This window comes from Hemiscyllium ocellatum, chromosome 2, assembly GCF_020745735.1.
Source record: "Hemiscyllium ocellatum isolate sHemOce1 chromosome 2, sHemOce1.pat.X.cur, whole genome shotgun sequence".
NCBI classification, from domain to species: Eukaryota; Metazoa; Chordata; class Chondrichthyes; order Orectolobiformes; family Hemiscylliidae; genus Hemiscyllium; species Hemiscyllium ocellatum.
Window position 1 is genome coordinate 118,292,485 of NC_083402.1, and position 16,393 is coordinate 118,308,877.

Sequence of the window (16,393 nt, forward strand, 5' to 3'; positions counted from 1 at the left end):
GTTAAGTGAGCGGCCAAAATTTTGCTGAACATATGTCCTCTAATTCTGGACTTCACTACCCCAGGGAAAAGATCGATTTATCTTATCCAAGCCCCTCATGATTTTTATGAACCTCTATAAGGCCACCCCTCAGCCTCTGACGCTCCAGGGAAAATAGCCCCGGCCTCTCCCTATAGCTCAAATCCTTTAACCCTCACAACATCCTTGTAAATCATTTCTGAACCTTGCAAGCTTCACAACATCCTTCTGATGGGAAAGAGACCAGAATTGCGCACAATATACCAAAAGTGGCCTAACCAATGTCCTGTACACCTACAACAAGACCTCCCAACTCCTGTACTCGATGCTCTGACCACTAAAGGAAAGCATACCAAATGCCGCCTTCACCATCTTATCTACCTACAACTCCACTTTCATGGATCTATGAACCTGCACTCCAAGGTCTCTTTGTTCAGCAACACTCCCCAGGATCTTACCATTCAGTGTGTAAGTCCTGCTCTGATCTCATTTTCCAAAATGCAGCACCTTACATTTATCTAAATTTAATCTCCATCTGCCATTCCTCAGCCCGTTTGCCCATCTGGTCAAGATCCCATTGTACTGTGAGGTAACCTTCTTTGCTGTGCACTACGCCTCCAATTTTTGGTGTCATCTGCAAACTTACTGACTGTACCTCCTGTGTACACACCCAAATTCATCATATAAATGATGAAAAGCACTGGACCGATCCTTGTACCACACCATTAGTCACAGGCCTCCAGTCTGAAAAACAACCCTCCACCACCACCCTCTGTCTTCTACCTTTGAGCCAGTTGTCTCCAAATGGCTAATTCTCCTTGTATTCCATGAGATCTAACCTTGCTAATCAGTCTCCCATGGGGAACGTTGTTGAACGCCTTACAGAAGTCCATATAGATCACATCTACTGCTCTGCCCTCATCAATCCACTTTGTTACTTCTTCAAAAAACTCGATCAAGTTTGTGAGATATGATTTCCCATGCACAAACCCATGCTGACTATCCCCCAATCAGTCCTTGCCTTTCCATATACATGTAAATCATTCCGTAGGATTCCCTCCAACACCTTGCCCACCATTGATGTCAGGCTCGCTGGTCTATAGCTATGACTTTTCCTTATCACCGTTCTTTTAAATAGTGGCATCACATTCGCCAACCTCCAGTCTTCTAGCATCTCACCTGTGACTATTGATGATACAAATATCTCCCAAGAGCCCCAGCAATCGCTTCCCATCTTCCCATCCATTTATTTGTGTTTCAAGACATCCAGCACCACCACCTTTTTCAAGATGTCGCCATTTGTTTCCCCATATTCTGTATCTTCCATGTCCTTCTCCACAATTTAAGACTGATGCAAAGTATCTGCCCCTGTCCACCCACCGCCATACACGCTGCCTTTGGACCCTATTTGCTCCTGAGTTAGCCTTTTGTCCTTTTAATGTATTTATAAAATCCCTTTGGATTCTCCTTACTGCTATCTGCCAAAACTGTTTGTCCCCTTTTTGCCCTCCTGATTTCCCTCTTGACTATACTCCTACTGCCTTGATACTCTTCTAAAGATTCACTCGATTTCTGCTGTCTATACCTGACATATGCTTCCTCCTCAACCAAAACCTCAATTTGTCTAATCATCCAGCATTCCCTACACCTACCAGCCTTTCCTTTCACCTTAACAGGAATATACTGTCTCTGAACTCCCATTATCTCATTTCTGAAGGCGTCCCATTTTACAGCTGCCCCTTTACCTGTAAGCGTTTGCCCCCAATCAGCTTTAAAAAGTCCTTGCCTAATACTGTAAATATTGGTCGCCTTTCAGTTTAGAGCGTCAACTTTTAGATCTTGAAGCTTAAACACAAGCCATGTATCAGTTAGCCTGAAAGGCCTATTTCTGTGGTGCAGTATTGAGATGGAGAATATAAACTGTTGGTGGAAAAAAGAGCTAGTTAAGACTTGGGATCAGAAATCTGCATCAAAACGAGGTGGTGAAATAGTTTGCGTGCCTGGGAGCCAACCTGATTTATTTTCTTTCACCCAGGCTGCTGGACATAGAACCTGCTGTGACAACTTTTTGTACTTTGTTCTTTTTGCCTCTCGTTGAACTTCAGGTTTTAGGCATTCTGTCTCGCCTGTGATTAAGACACAGTCAAGACAATGTCCCATTATCTCATGCAAATAAGTGTTACAATGTCATCATCTGTTTCCCCAATCTTAAGTACATCACAGCATCTCCAATTTCTTTTCTTGTGTGATGTTTTATTCCTTGCTAAATGCATTTCATTGACAATGGATCCAGTAACGGATTCTTGCCTGAATAATTTGTCTGTTCTTTCCATAGACGTCTGATGTGGTGAGTGTTTTTGTTCCAGAATTAACTTTATTAAATTCCAAAGAAAATTATTCCATAATATTTTTCTTTTGGCTCTTTTGTACTACTGTCTCTAAAAGGAAAAGGAAGCAGATTTGGCAAACTATCTATTTTTTAAAATGTTAAAACCTGTTAAGTGCAACATGGTTGCCAAAGTCGTCAAAATGAAAAGCTTTTCGATTTCCTGGTGAGTTGCTGATATTGGGGCAAATTCCATCATATTTTAAGAATTAATGGCCAGTACTATATTCATTTTCTTTCTGTTCTTTGGGAATTTATGAAGTCCCCTTAAATCTTCCTTTTTACCATTATCATTTCCAGTTGTACAGCCTTTATCAATTTTACTAAAATTCAAATTTCACTGTATCAGGCCTCTTAATTTTAATTGTTGGTCTAAAGGAAACGCATGCATTTCTATTGCCTTTGCTTTGGTCCAGCTGATTTCTTGTGTGTTTAGATTTCTGTATTCTTAAAATTCCTATTCATGCTGTTTGTTTATTACTGGTGCTTCATCTTTGGTAGGATGCAGGTTATGATGTAACATGTGCCTATTTCCCTAGACATCTCTGAGCCCCTCAATATAAATTGTTGAAATGATTTTAGCCCGGTGCAGAGTGTGCATGAATTCTACCACCAAGGCCAAAACAGTGCTGGAAAGTACTCTTCTTCCCTCACTTTCACAGTCAGGTTCTCCCTTCGCTCTCTTTTTAAAAAAAAAAGAAGCTTAACTCATAATGAATTTTTGCCAGTACAGGATATCACATGAAAGGCACGTGGTCAAAGGAAGTTCATAGGGTCAGCTCAACTGATAATATCATCATTTCGGTCAGTATGCATGAATTAGAAATTCCAGTGTGTACTTATCACTAAATTGTAAACTTCTCATCATGTCATCAGGATTTGATGTTTGAAATTTGACGTTAAATCAACAACAGTATCAGGTATAATGCATTCATGATTGGTTCAATTCCAACCAACCTACTACTTAACAACTCAGTCATCAAAAAATTAAGACATTCTAATACTTTGGCCCAAAATTGCAACGTCTCGAAGGAGCCATTTGTGCAGTATATTGGACTACTTTACCTCGGGTAAGAATGCCATTGACTGAGTAATTCAATTCCCCTTCCTCCATTTCCAAAAGTTTTATTATTTGTTACTGATGCACTTTTGTTACAACAGTTGTAGTGTTATTTAATATTGTATTGTAGAAATTGAATAAACATTTCAAAAAATGCTTGTTTTCGTGCGACATTTTGCACAGCACCCCCTGAAAGGGCTGATTCACAGGAATGGTTATGGTTAAATTATGAAATTGAGTTGCTTAGACTTGTCAGGTAGGGTAATAGATTGTTTTGGAACAAGGCAGATAGATGGAGTTAAAGTACACATGGTCACCTTAATCTATATACTGTGCAGGAGACTTGATGTGGAACTTCATGTTGTTAGTTTTATTCCAATAGCATTTATAAGTCATGTCAGTTTTGATAATGTGATATTTGTTTGAATTCCTTAAAGGCCAAGCTGTTTCTATTCATTTGCAATTGGGCATTTCCTTCCATGTCATAGTTAACTATTGAGAGTTTATTTTAGTAATTGAATAATTTCTTTATTTTGTGATGTTGCTTGACATGATCTTGGATTCTGAAGTTGAAATTTTCAATGACCTAGTTGCTTTTATAAGCATCTCTGTGAATATATGGTCACATTGCTTAGTTTTGCTGGTCCCAACTGCAGAGACCACCCACTAAAAGATTAGTGTGTGTGTGTGTATATAATCTGTGGATTGTCGATGTAGTGGTTTTAACTGACTTTTATTTGAATTTAGTGTTGTCATTTTTCTGCTTTCAATGTCTCCACTGACCAACTATGATCTGGATCCCCTCTTTTGCCAATACCTGGATGCCACTTGTGTTTTGGCACTTATTTTAGTGCAACAGCAGAACTGTCTGCTTTTTGCAGTCAGAGTCATGCAGCATGGAAACACACCCTTTGGTCCAAACAGTCCATGCCAACAAAAATCCCAGACCAAACTGGTCCCACCTGCCTGTGTTCGCCCATATCCCTCCAAACATTTCTTATACATGTACTTAACTAAGTGACTTTTAAACTTGTAACTGTGCCCACATCCACCCCTTTCTCTGGAGCTTAATTCCACACAAGCCACTTTGTTTAAAAAAAATTGCCCTTCGTGTTTTTTTTTTTTTTTTCCGTTTTCTCCCCTCATTTTAAGAATATGCCTCCAGTCTTTTGAAATACCCCACACTGGGGAAGACACCTGTCATTGACCTTACCTGTACTCTCTTTCCCCCCCCCCCCCCCCTGATTTTATAGAGCTATGTAAGGCTACTGCTCAACCTCCTCTGATCCACTGAAAAAAAGTCCCAGCCTAACCAGCCTCCACATATTATGCAAACCCTCCATTCCTGACAATATCCTAGTAAATTTCTTCCGAACCCTCCTTAGCTTAATATCTTTCCTATATCTGAGTGACCAAAACTGGACACAGTCCTCGAGAAGATGCCTCACCAATGTTCTGTACGATCTCAACATGGCTTTCCAACTTCTATACTCAAAAGTCTGAGCAATGCAGCTAAACACTGCCTTAGCCACCCTATCTTTGTGACAAACTTCAAAAAGTTATGTACCTGAGATCTGAGGTTCCTGTTCTTTAACACTAACAAAGCCCTACTTTTAACTGTTGAAGCCTTGACTTTTTTTTTCTTTTACCAAATGCAATACCTCACGCATCCAAATTAAACTCCACCTGTCATTCTTCAGCCCATTGACCCAATTGTTTAAGATCTCTTTGTAATCTTTGGTAACCTTCACTGTCCATTATAACACCAATTTTAGTGTTATTCACAAACTAACTAACCGTTGCGTTCTATATTCCCATCTATATCATTTCTATAAACGACCAACAAAACTGGACCCAGCACAGATTCCTACAGAACACGGTTGGTCACAGGCCTCTAGTCTGAAAAACGCCCTCCTATTATTGTAGTGTCATTAAGCCAATTTTGTATCCAATTGGCAAGCTCCCTGAATCCCATGTGATCTAACTTTACTAATTAGTTTATCATGCCAAACCTCGTCAGACTTTAAATTCCAAGTAAGCCATGTCTACCACTCTGCCCTCATCACTTCCAGCAACTTATCCAGCCAGTCAGTCACAGAACTATAGTTCCCAGGCTTTTCCTTGCGTTCCGTCTTGAACAAAGCACACCATTGGCCACTCTGTCACTCACACATAGTTGTATATGATGCAAATACTTCTACAAGGAGCCTTGCAATTTCTTTTATTTCTAGTCCTCTAGTTCTGACTCTTCTTGTAACACTGATTTTGATTGCTCCTTCATTGGGAGTCATTCCTTTGGTTGTCTTGGCACCAAGCTCCAGAAATCTCGAAATTAAAGAGTTCTTTCTATTCCTTTAAGATACTTGAAAACCTCTCTCCAAGCGTTTTAACCATCCTGCCCCATACCTAATGATATGGCTTGGTATCTGATTGTTTTCAGTGTAAGAGCCATATTTATGTGTTGTTGATGTGTTCTTCCAGTTCTGCTGTGAATTTATAGCATAATGTTTTTAAACTGAATACTCTTTGAAGTTGTGGGGGCATGTTCCATAAATGTTAGGGAATTTGTGTTGATTGTTTCAAGCTGTACATAGCCTTTCTTAAAAAATGAAATATTTATTTCTCTTTACAGCGAGCCCAGGCTGCTCTGCAGGCAGTAAATGCAATGCACACTGGCAACATGTCAATGGCAGGCAGCACAGTCAGTGAGGGAGCACAGCTAGCTGGTCAAAGTTCAGTCCTTCGCATCATTGTGGAGAATCTCTTTTATCCTGTTACTCTGGAGGTTTTGCATCAGGTGAGAATTGATGACATTTGAATGTGAAGATTACCTATTAAAAGCAATACAGTTTATGATACTAAGTGAATTGAATTTCAGAATTCCTAGAAATACAAACGAGTATATTAAATATGTAGAGCATATTAACTATTACAGAATTTAGAACATTATCATCTTTGTACCGCCTGCTCCCCGTAAAAATGCATCTTACGTTGTGTTTTGGATTTTGCAACGTGCCATTTTCCACCAGTGACCAATTTACTCCCAGATCCAACTAATACAATTAATCCGGTTGCTTGGGGATATAATTTTGAGTGCCATCCTGACTTTATTAACATGTTTGGCCCTATTCAAGCTTGTGGACAAATATTGAGGCTGTGTTTGACCCTGCCTGGTGCAGAAATGTTGTGGAGTTTGCTGGGCAAATCTTGTATCATGGATCATTGGGCAAACATCTGTGTCAGAATACTCTGCCCATAATAAATATCATGCATGGACTTCAACTAATGTGTATTGCTGGTTGGTGAAATTTGTTTCAATGGCTTCAGTTAGTGGCACCATAAATCCCCCCCCCCTGAAAAAGATGGTTGGGTTATTTCCTTTTCCATTCATGCTTTAAGAACCCACTGTTGTAAGTGACTAAGGTGGATATTAGACATTTACAGGGGAACCTCGATTATCCGAACATGATGGGTGAGGGCACTATTTCATTCGGATCATCGATTATTCCATTAATCGATTAAATGCCTTTACTCTGGGGCTCAGAATTTTTAAAAGTCTGCCTCCCGTTCAGGAGACTGCACCAGCACACAGTGTGCAAGACCCCGCTCCCAATACCGGCCAGTCCAACACCGTGCCCCGTCCCCACATGTGACCTCCCCCTTCCTCCCTCCAACTCTATCCATCCCATCCTGCCCCTGCTACCCAAACCCTGCCCAACACTGCCCCCTGTCTGCCCCCCAATACCACCCCTGCGCTCTCACCCTGTCTGCCCCCAACACTGCTCCCTGCCCCACAACCCCATCCCTGCCACCCAAATCCACCCCCTCTCTGGGGCAGCTGGACTGAACACCAACCGTAAGACTGCTGCTGCCTTGGTGGGGTAAGTCTCCAAATAGAGCGTGCGCGCACATCTTTTTATTGCAGTATTTTGACAGGTTCCACGTTTGCCCTGTACAGGGCAATGTTGGGGAGGGGTACAGGGTTAGGGTACACCCCTCTGTAGAACTCTAGGGAAAGTGTGGGGCAAGATAGAGGGTGGGAGCGCAGTCATTTGGAGATGGTGCCGGTTTCATCACTGTAAACCAAAGACGTGATGACTATTGGACACACGTCTTTGTTTCAATCGGGACCTCCAGATCGCCTTCGGATAATCCGATTTTCGGATAATTGGTATTCAGATAATCGAGGTTTCTCTGTACTCTGTTATCCTCTACGTTTTGCAGAGCAACAAGGCTTTGCTTTTATTAAAAGACGAGTTTTTGTCATGTGTTGGACTTACACAGACTTTGCGTATTGTAAAATAGATTGATGTTAGCTTGCCCTGCCTTCAACTCATTGATGACTATTAATGCTCACATGTCTTTGGTAATTGTGTTGGGCCCTGGTACTCTGTCATTTTCTGTGGCTGCTAGCAACGTGTCAGTTTAGTGGTTTTGTTTATTTACTGATGCATATTTTACTCCAAACAGATCTTTACCAAGTATGGAACTGTGCTGAAGATAATCACTTTCACAAAGAACAATCAGTTCCAGGCATTGCTACAGTATGCCGAACCAATGCATGCTCATCATGCTAAACTGGTTAGTGTTGGGTGCAAGAGGTCGTCCTTCTATAATTATTAGCTGCTACATTAAAACAAGTTATTTAACAATTTTGAATCTATAGGGCTAACACTACCTTTTTGATTTATACTATGACAGTTGGTGCACAATTTCAAAACCTTTTAAAATCTGTTCGTTTTTTGTGAAAGGCTTACTCTTATATAATCTCAGTCTCCTTTTTGTCAGGTTTTCCATTACACATAAAACCCATACAGCACTTTGATAGGGTTCATCCATTGCTGCTTTGTAATTAGCTAAGAGTATAGGCCGAGCTATCTTGGGTGGATTCCTTCCACTTTGCTTTTTTTAAGCATTTCTCTGGGGATGCAATATTATTATAAATTATCATACAGTATTTACTTCAAGATGTCAGGAATAGAATTGCACTTCATTTATTTATGCCATGCATGGTGAGCTTTAAATAAATTCTATGAAATGGCACCTGTTACTTACGCGTATGAATTGGTGTCTAATACTGTTCCTCCTTAACTTTCTACAGGCTTTGGATGGCCAGAATATCTACAATGCTTGCTGTACTTTACGTATTGAGTTTTCAAAGCTGACTAGTCTTAATGTTAAATACAATAATGACAAAAGCAGAGACTTTACACGTCTTGATCTTCCTTCCGGCGACGGCCAGCCGACTGTTGATCCTTCTGTGGCCGCCGCTTTTGGTAAGGAAAGCTCACTTCTAGGTAAATACATAATGACAGGTAAATTTTATTTTCGGCATTTGTTGAACTTTTTCATTCCATTCTACCTTCAATTTCTCTCTGCTGTGTCCAAAACATCTAAATGAATTGGATCATTAAAGTTCATTGTTCTTCTCATTGTTGATTGATTACGTAGAGAACAACTTTTTTCTCAAACAGTGGAATGAAGAGTCAGAGGGTAGTAGCTTGGAAGTTAATTGACAAAGAATTTGAGGTGAAGAAGAGGGAATGGGTATCTCATTGAAAAGAGAATGTGTACTGACATATAGCAAAAAAAAACAAGGAATTGGTACTGTTGGAAAAACTGGTACAGACCTGATAGACTAAGCAGTTACGTTCTGTGATGTCAATTCAATGAATATGTCTAGCCATCTGCTAACTGGAAGACATGTTTTATCATTTTAAGCTATCATGTGTATTGTACAGATCAAAATGGTAAAAGACCTGTACCAACCTGATTGCTATTGTTGTTTGTTAATGAACGTCTGAACAGCATTATTTTCTAAGCAGAGTAATGAGCTGTGTATTCAGATGTGCATGCAACACTGTTTTGGAACACATGCTATTTTACCTAGATTGAGTCCAGAATAACTTCAGTGAACTAATTAGAAACAAAATCATCAAATTGTTTTTTTTAAACTAGTTCATAACATCGCTGTAATGTGGAAGTAGGCCATTCGGCCCATAGAGTCAGTAAACTTCTGAAGACAAGACATACCCCAACTCTGTAACCCTGCATTTCCCACAGTTAATACACCTACCTTGCATGTTCCTGGACGCTACAGGCATTTTCGGCTGGCCAACCCACCTAATCTGTACATTGTGGAAGAAAACTGGAGCACCTAGAGAAATCCTACACAGATAGAGAATCAGCAAGCTCCACTGATGAGTGTAATGATGCCGCCCCTTTAACAAGGTTATTTGTCCTTTTTGGGTTTTTTTTTGAGGTCATAAAAACAAAGATCTGGGATTGATCTACTTGAAGCTTAGTGTTTTAAAAAAAAACACTTGTGCAATGAAAGAGTGGCCAGTTCTCCCATTTCAGCTTTCCTTTTGGTTTGGTTTTAGCAAGCTAGCAGTTTGAGGCTGCTGGTCCATGAAACAACTACCTGGGAGAAGATGTTCCAGCTGAATTTTTTTTGGCCATCTCTCTCTGCTGTGCACACGCGTGCTCTCTCCAGACCCTGTGTTGGATTTGTCCCGTTTTTAATGTGGTTGTGGCAAGTATTTGGAACAGCATTAAGTTGGGCTAATCTGTTGATTTTTAGGATACTTTAAGTTATTCAGTATTCTGTTTTCTTCTTGTTTCATTCAATCATCTTCTAAATAAATGCTCTTTTATTTAAAACTAAGTGATTGGGCCAGCTGCATCACCCCTGGAATATCCACTTTACATCTGCTTAAAACAACTGGGAAAGTTAAGTGGGATATTTTCTTTAATTGTTTTGAGGGAGTCTAGCCTGGTCCATAACAGGAGCCTGAGGGTCAAATTTGAACCTGGGTCCATGGTGCTGAGGTAGCAGTGCTAACTACTTCACTGTTTTTTCCCATTATTTTTACATGGAGTAATGCAAACTTGCTTTATTTAAACAAAAAACAAATTTTATATAGAAACATAGAAAAAGAAACATTTTCTTTTCGTGGCATTTCTGCATTTGTTTTTTGATTTCTGCTTTTTGTATCTTGGATTATGGTTCTGGTTTTTGTGTCGAAGTTAATTTTCCAATTTGGCTTTTTGTACGTAAAATGATACTGGAGATTGGAGACTTCGTACCTTTGTACTTGAGTAAAGGTGACAATGAAACCTAATTCGAAAAACCTGTTCCTGACCAGTTTGTTGTTTTTTCTAAATATGTATGTCTGAGACTAGTTTCCAATGGAAAATTTAGATTGTATTCAAAGTTTGTGAGAAGATTTGTAGTTCGGGTGCTCGTTGTGGTAAGTGATTGTGATTTGTGAAAGCAACAACACCCCCAGATTCTATGGACTACCTAAAGTACACAAACCAGACATCCCACTCAGACCCATAATGTCACGACCAGGAACACCATCTCTCAAACTGGCTAAAGAGCTACAACAGAAACTGAAACACCTGATCAGCAGATCCAGACACACTATACAGTCAACACAAGAATTCCTGGACATCATCAGAAATAGACAAGGAAGAAACCATGGTCTCATTCGATGTAACGGCACTGTTCACTTCTATTGACAAAACCTTAGCCAGAGAAACAATATCCAACCTGCTGGACATACACAACAGACAACAGGACACTGAATCTATTAACAAAGATGGCATACTTAAACTACTGGACCTATGCCTCACAACACACTTCACATTCAACAACCAGATATATAAACAAATCAACGGAACACCCATGGGCTCACCGATCTCCAGACTCATAGAAGCAGTAATGCAAAGGTTTGAAAAAACAGTTTTAACGCAATTACAACCCAAACTCTGGGTCAGATACGTGGACGACACCTTTGTCATCATTAAAAACACAGAAATAGAGAACACACACTGGGTCATCAACACCACACTCACAGGAATCCGATTCACGAGAGAGGAAGAAAAGGACAACCAGCTCACATTCCTAGACGTGATGGCACGGAGAATTCACAACGAAGGTATACAGGAAAGCCACATCCATTGACCAAGTTCTGAACTATGAAAGCAACCACCCCAACACACACAAACGAAGTTGCATCAGGATATTATTCAAAAGGGCCACAACACACTGCAGGACACCTGAACTACAAAAAGAGGAAGAAGAACATCTATACAAGGTGTTCACCAAGAACGGATACCCGCGCAATTTCATCAACAGATGCCTTAAGGAAAGACAACGAAATGAGGACATGCCACAACCCAAAGGACTGGCCACACTCCCCATACATTGGGAGCATTTCTGAACTGACAGCCAGACTGTTGCGACCACTAGGACTCAACAGCACACAAACCAACAGCCACCCTCAGACAACAACTCACCAGGACAAAGGACCTGATACCCAGCATGAGCAAAACCAACGTGTATAAAATCCCATGCAAGGACTGCACAAAACACTACATAGGACAAAAAGGAAGACAGCTAACAACCCGCATCCATGAACACCAACTAGCCACGAAACGACACGACCAGCTATCCCTAGTAGCCATACGCACAGATGACAAACAACACGAATTCGATTGGGACAACACCACTATTATAGGGCAGGCCAAACAGAACAGCCAGGGAATTCCTAGAGGCATGGCACTCATCCACAAATTCTATCAACAGACACATCGACCTAGACCCTATATACTGGCCACTGCAGCAGACAGCAACTGACAACCGGAAGCGGCAGATTCAAATCAGTATAAATGCCGGAGGAATCAGCACAGAAGTGCTTCACAGGAGGCTCGCAAGCACTGAAGATGTCACCTAGAAAGGGGACGAAACGTTTGCAACAAAAACTCCCAGCTTGGCGAACAGAACCACAACATTTAGATTGTATTCCATAAAGAGATTTACAAAGAGCTATGATTTTATTTCACAGTTGTGGTTTAAAAACCTTTTGCAGCAGGATTGTCTGAGGATGACGAAATAATATCCTCAGGATCACTTTTTGGACCAATTAAAAATGCAGATCATTTATAGGTGGTCAGTAGTTTGCTATTCAATGGAGCGCTATAATTTATCAGTTCAAATGGACTAACTTTGTATCAGTATCCACTTTTCAAATTATAATGAACAGCATAAAGTCTGTGTATAAAGGAGAATGCCTAAGAGTTTGATTAATGAAAGGTGTCACTTCATGACTTGATTACATTAACAATTTTTTAAATTAAGTTTTCGATTGTGAATTGAGGGATTTTTGGTGTACATGTACCAGTGTCCTCATCTTTGTAAAGAAAACTGGTTGTTCATTATTTAAGTGTTTACTTAATTATGGTAATTTTATTAGTAATTGGCTATTTTTCGTAGAGATGTGCATCAATGGTCAGTGGTTTTTTGTTTTCTCTTTCCAGCACAGCTTTCAAACTATTCTGCAAAGCATTGAGGCTTAACAAAGGAATATCTTCCATCTGTGAACAAATTTCAGCAGAAGTTAAATTGAGTGTGCTGAGTTAAGGGAGTTGGGAAGTAATTGCACCTTCAGTGGTGATTCTGATTCCCTAATGTAACTCAAAAAGATCATTCTGCTTGTTTCATCACTGTCCTATGAAAAATCTGTAGTTTACAAAATTATAGCATGCCATGTATGACATTCTTTACTTGAGGCATGAGCTGGGGTACTGAGGTGAGACAAGCTGCTTGAGATCTTTGCCAGTTAGGTCTGTTGGTGCCATTTGCTCATTGTGAACAAGTTGCCATCCAAGGGTTGAAGGATTAGGGTTACTCAAAGTTGTTATCTGCTTGAAAACCATAATGCATAACCGTACGTGTGCCTATGAAATTGAAAAAAAATTGATAAGGTTTTTTTTCTATGCCTTGTATCCAGTGCTATGGCATCTATGTCATAGGTATTTCACCTAAGTAGCGTCATTGAAATCTAATTGAGTGTAAAAACTCCCAATTTACAACCAAGTGAATATTTTATATAATCTCTCTATTTTAGGTATATTAGATAAATCCTTGTGGCTACTTCTGTAGGTGCCAGGTACGATTATGGGTGCTGTATGTTTGCACAGGTTGTAAAAAAAAATCAAAGTATAAGCAATAATTTCATAAGGAAATTGTTGACACAGTATCTTTTTCGCACAAGCGGAGCATTAATTCTTGCTAAAGATAACCACGTTGTTGAAAGAGTAGGAAATGCTTTTAAGTAACAGTACAAAATTAGTATATTTGTGTTTCTTTCTCTTAGGTGCACCCGGTATCATTTCCAACCCCTATGGGGGTGGTGGATTTGGCCCTGCCCTTGGCTTTCCACAAACTGCGGGTAAGCATGATCAGAATTGCCACTTATAATATTGAAGTTGTAAAAAAGAATTTTTGCAGATTGTTAGAGGAAATCTAACTTGCAATTCCTTTCTCAACTGAAGCAATGGTCATCTTTTTGGCTCACATAAATGGTGCATAAATACTTCGCTGTTTGTTAAGTTAGCTGATCTTAACCAAAAACTGAATCTGATGATTATCCCATTATCTTAACCTGGATTGGTACAAATTGGTTTGATGTTCATTGTCCATTTCCATGTGAGGTATTGAAATGAGCCTGTTTGACTACTTCAGAAAAGGAAGGAATGCATGCTGCACTTAGAGGTTTAATTTGTATTGTTTGAGGTATATATGTTATTAACGCCTCATGATGGGACTTGAAATCTCATTGTTACTTTTAAGAAGTATCATTCACATATATTCTCATCAATTCAGAATCTTTATTATTAACCTTTTGAAATTCATTGTGAAGAAAGCACATCTGCCATGATTGATGTTAAAAATCTTTATCTCCAGGTCTGTCTGTTCAAGGAATCCCAGGAGGGCTTGGGCATCTTGGCCTGCCACATGGTGCAGTTGGTGGCCGTCTAGCAATGCATGGTATTGGCCCAGCAGCAAACTCTGTCTTGCTAGTTAGCAACCTAAACCCTGAGGTTGGTGATTTCACTAAGAACCACAGTATCTCTGAGTCTTACTATTTTCTTTCAGTTTTTCTCCCCCAAGAAATTCATTACTTTGCCTTCCCAAAAGCCATTTTAAAAACAGTTAAAGCTCCAACTCAACACAAACAATGATTTTGTTTTTATGCTTGGTAGTGTGTAACTAGTAATTTGTAATATCCATGTGTGCAGAAATCCTCCTTTTCACAGTCTGATTAATTCAGAATCAAATCAGTATAGTATTAATATCCATTCCCAGTAGCTAAGTTTTTTTTTGATAGTTTCTCAAGCTGAAGGAGTCGCTTGATGGTTTTGTTTGCAAGTACTCATATACAGTACGTATAGGCAATAAAAGTGTTAATCATTTTGGCTCAGCTTTGAGCTCACGTGTTACCACTAACTATTAGTGGCTCCAGTGTTTAGCATTAATGTTCTAACTGACTCTGGTACAGGACAAGTGATGCTTGTAGGATACTCCTCGATCCTGAAATCTGTGCTAAATTCATGTGTTGCATGCTTAACCAAAGCCTTGTATATTTGCACATTTATACCAGTAGTACTTTGCAGTTCTGATTTGTGTGGTGTCAGTATGATTGCCAGTTGAGGAGAGTGCCTATTTAGTGCATCATCTTTTAAAACAAGGAATTGTACTAGCAGCTGTGTATAATGGTATTGACCTAAAGTCTCAACTGATTTTGGAGCATCATGCAACTCCTTGCATCGTACTTCACTTCCTTTGATGTTGCATGAGATGTGGGCAAGGCCAACGTTTTCGGCTTGTTCCTAAGTGCCCTGTAATTGAGTGGCTTCCTTAGCCATTTCCAAGGATAATAGAGTCACCCACATTGCTGTGCATCTGGAGTCCGACATGGACTCCATATCCATGTCCGACTAGGAGTGATAGCTTTTTTTCTCTCAAAAGCAGTCGTCAACCTGATGAATTTTCAGTGAGACTATTTTCACTGGAGTGTAGGAGTTTGAGAGGTGATTTGTAATGAGGGGTATAAATAGAGTTAATGGTAGTTTCCTTTTCCCGATGGGAGTTTCAAGACTAGAGGGCATATTTCTAAGGTGAGAGGCAAGAGATTTTTAAAAAAGTGGTCTGGAATGAACTTTCTGAGAAAGTGATTGGTGTGGGTACAATTGCAACATTTAAAAGACATTTTGATGGATACATGAATGGGAAAGCTTTGGAGGAATATGAGCCAGGAAGCAGCAGGTGGGACTAGTTCAGTTTGGGATTATGTTTGGCATGGATTAGTTGGACCAAATGGTCTGTTTCCATGTTAGTTGACTCAATAATAATCTGTGATTTGATTTTCCATGACTGTCTTTCCGTTTCCATTTCAGATTTTATGCAATAATTTCAAATTCGACCACCTTTCATTGTGTGATTTTTTTTTTGATACTTGTCCTCTTTTTTTTTAATCACCCCTGGGATGTGGGCATCATTGACTGGTCAGCATTAGTTATCCATCCCAAGTTGCCATGAAGGTGGTGGTGTTCTTCCTTCTTGAACCACTATAGTGCTGGGAGCAATAACTTGGGCTCATGACACTGTGGCCTTGTATTTCCTGAAACATGCATCAAAAATTGAGCTGGTTTGATCAAAATCTCAATTACTTGAAATCACGAAGGTTTAGCATACACTAACAGCAAGTAATTAGTGGAAGGCAAGTGGAATGTTGGCCTTTATTGTAAAAGTAAACAAGTCCTGATAAAATCATATAGGGTATCGGTAACACTGCACCTAGAGTACAGTGTGTGGTTGTGGTTTGTCTCATTTGAGAGAGATAAATGAATTGGAGTCAGTTCAGGAGTTTATTAGGTTGATTCCTGGGGTGAAGGGGTTGTTTTAAAGAGGAAAGCTGAAACATTGGTCTATACGTATTGAGTCATCAAGCTGTGTACAGCATGGGAACCAGATATCCTAAATTAATATTGTCCCATTTCCCAGCATTTGACCCATATCGCACTCAACCCTTCCAATTCATATACCCATCTAGATGCCTTTTACCTGTTGTTGTAAT

At 39.8% G+C, this 16,393-nt stretch overlaps 1 protein-coding gene across 3 annotated transcripts in view; it reads left to right on the forward strand.

Moving 5' to 3' along the window:
• Window positions 1-16,393, forward strand: part of ptbp3 (polypyrimidine tract binding protein 3) — a 118,943-nt gene that overhangs the window by 84,203 nt on the left and 18,347 nt on the right. For 2 of the 3 annotated variants that reach the window (XM_060839309.1, XM_060839327.1), the window contains 5 exons: window positions 6,097-6,261; window positions 7,935-8,045; window positions 8,566-8,761; window positions 13,631-13,705; window positions 14,221-14,357. In XM_060839309.1, coding sequence (XP_060695292.1) covers window positions 6,097-6,261; window positions 7,935-8,045; window positions 8,566-8,761; window positions 13,631-13,705; window positions 14,221-14,357 — 684 coding nt within the window. The remainder of the gene's footprint in view (window positions 1-6,096; window positions 6,262-7,934; window positions 8,046-8,565; window positions 8,762-13,630; window positions 13,706-14,220; window positions 14,358-16,393) is intronic. The other variant, XM_060839317.1, reaches the window with a different exon arrangement.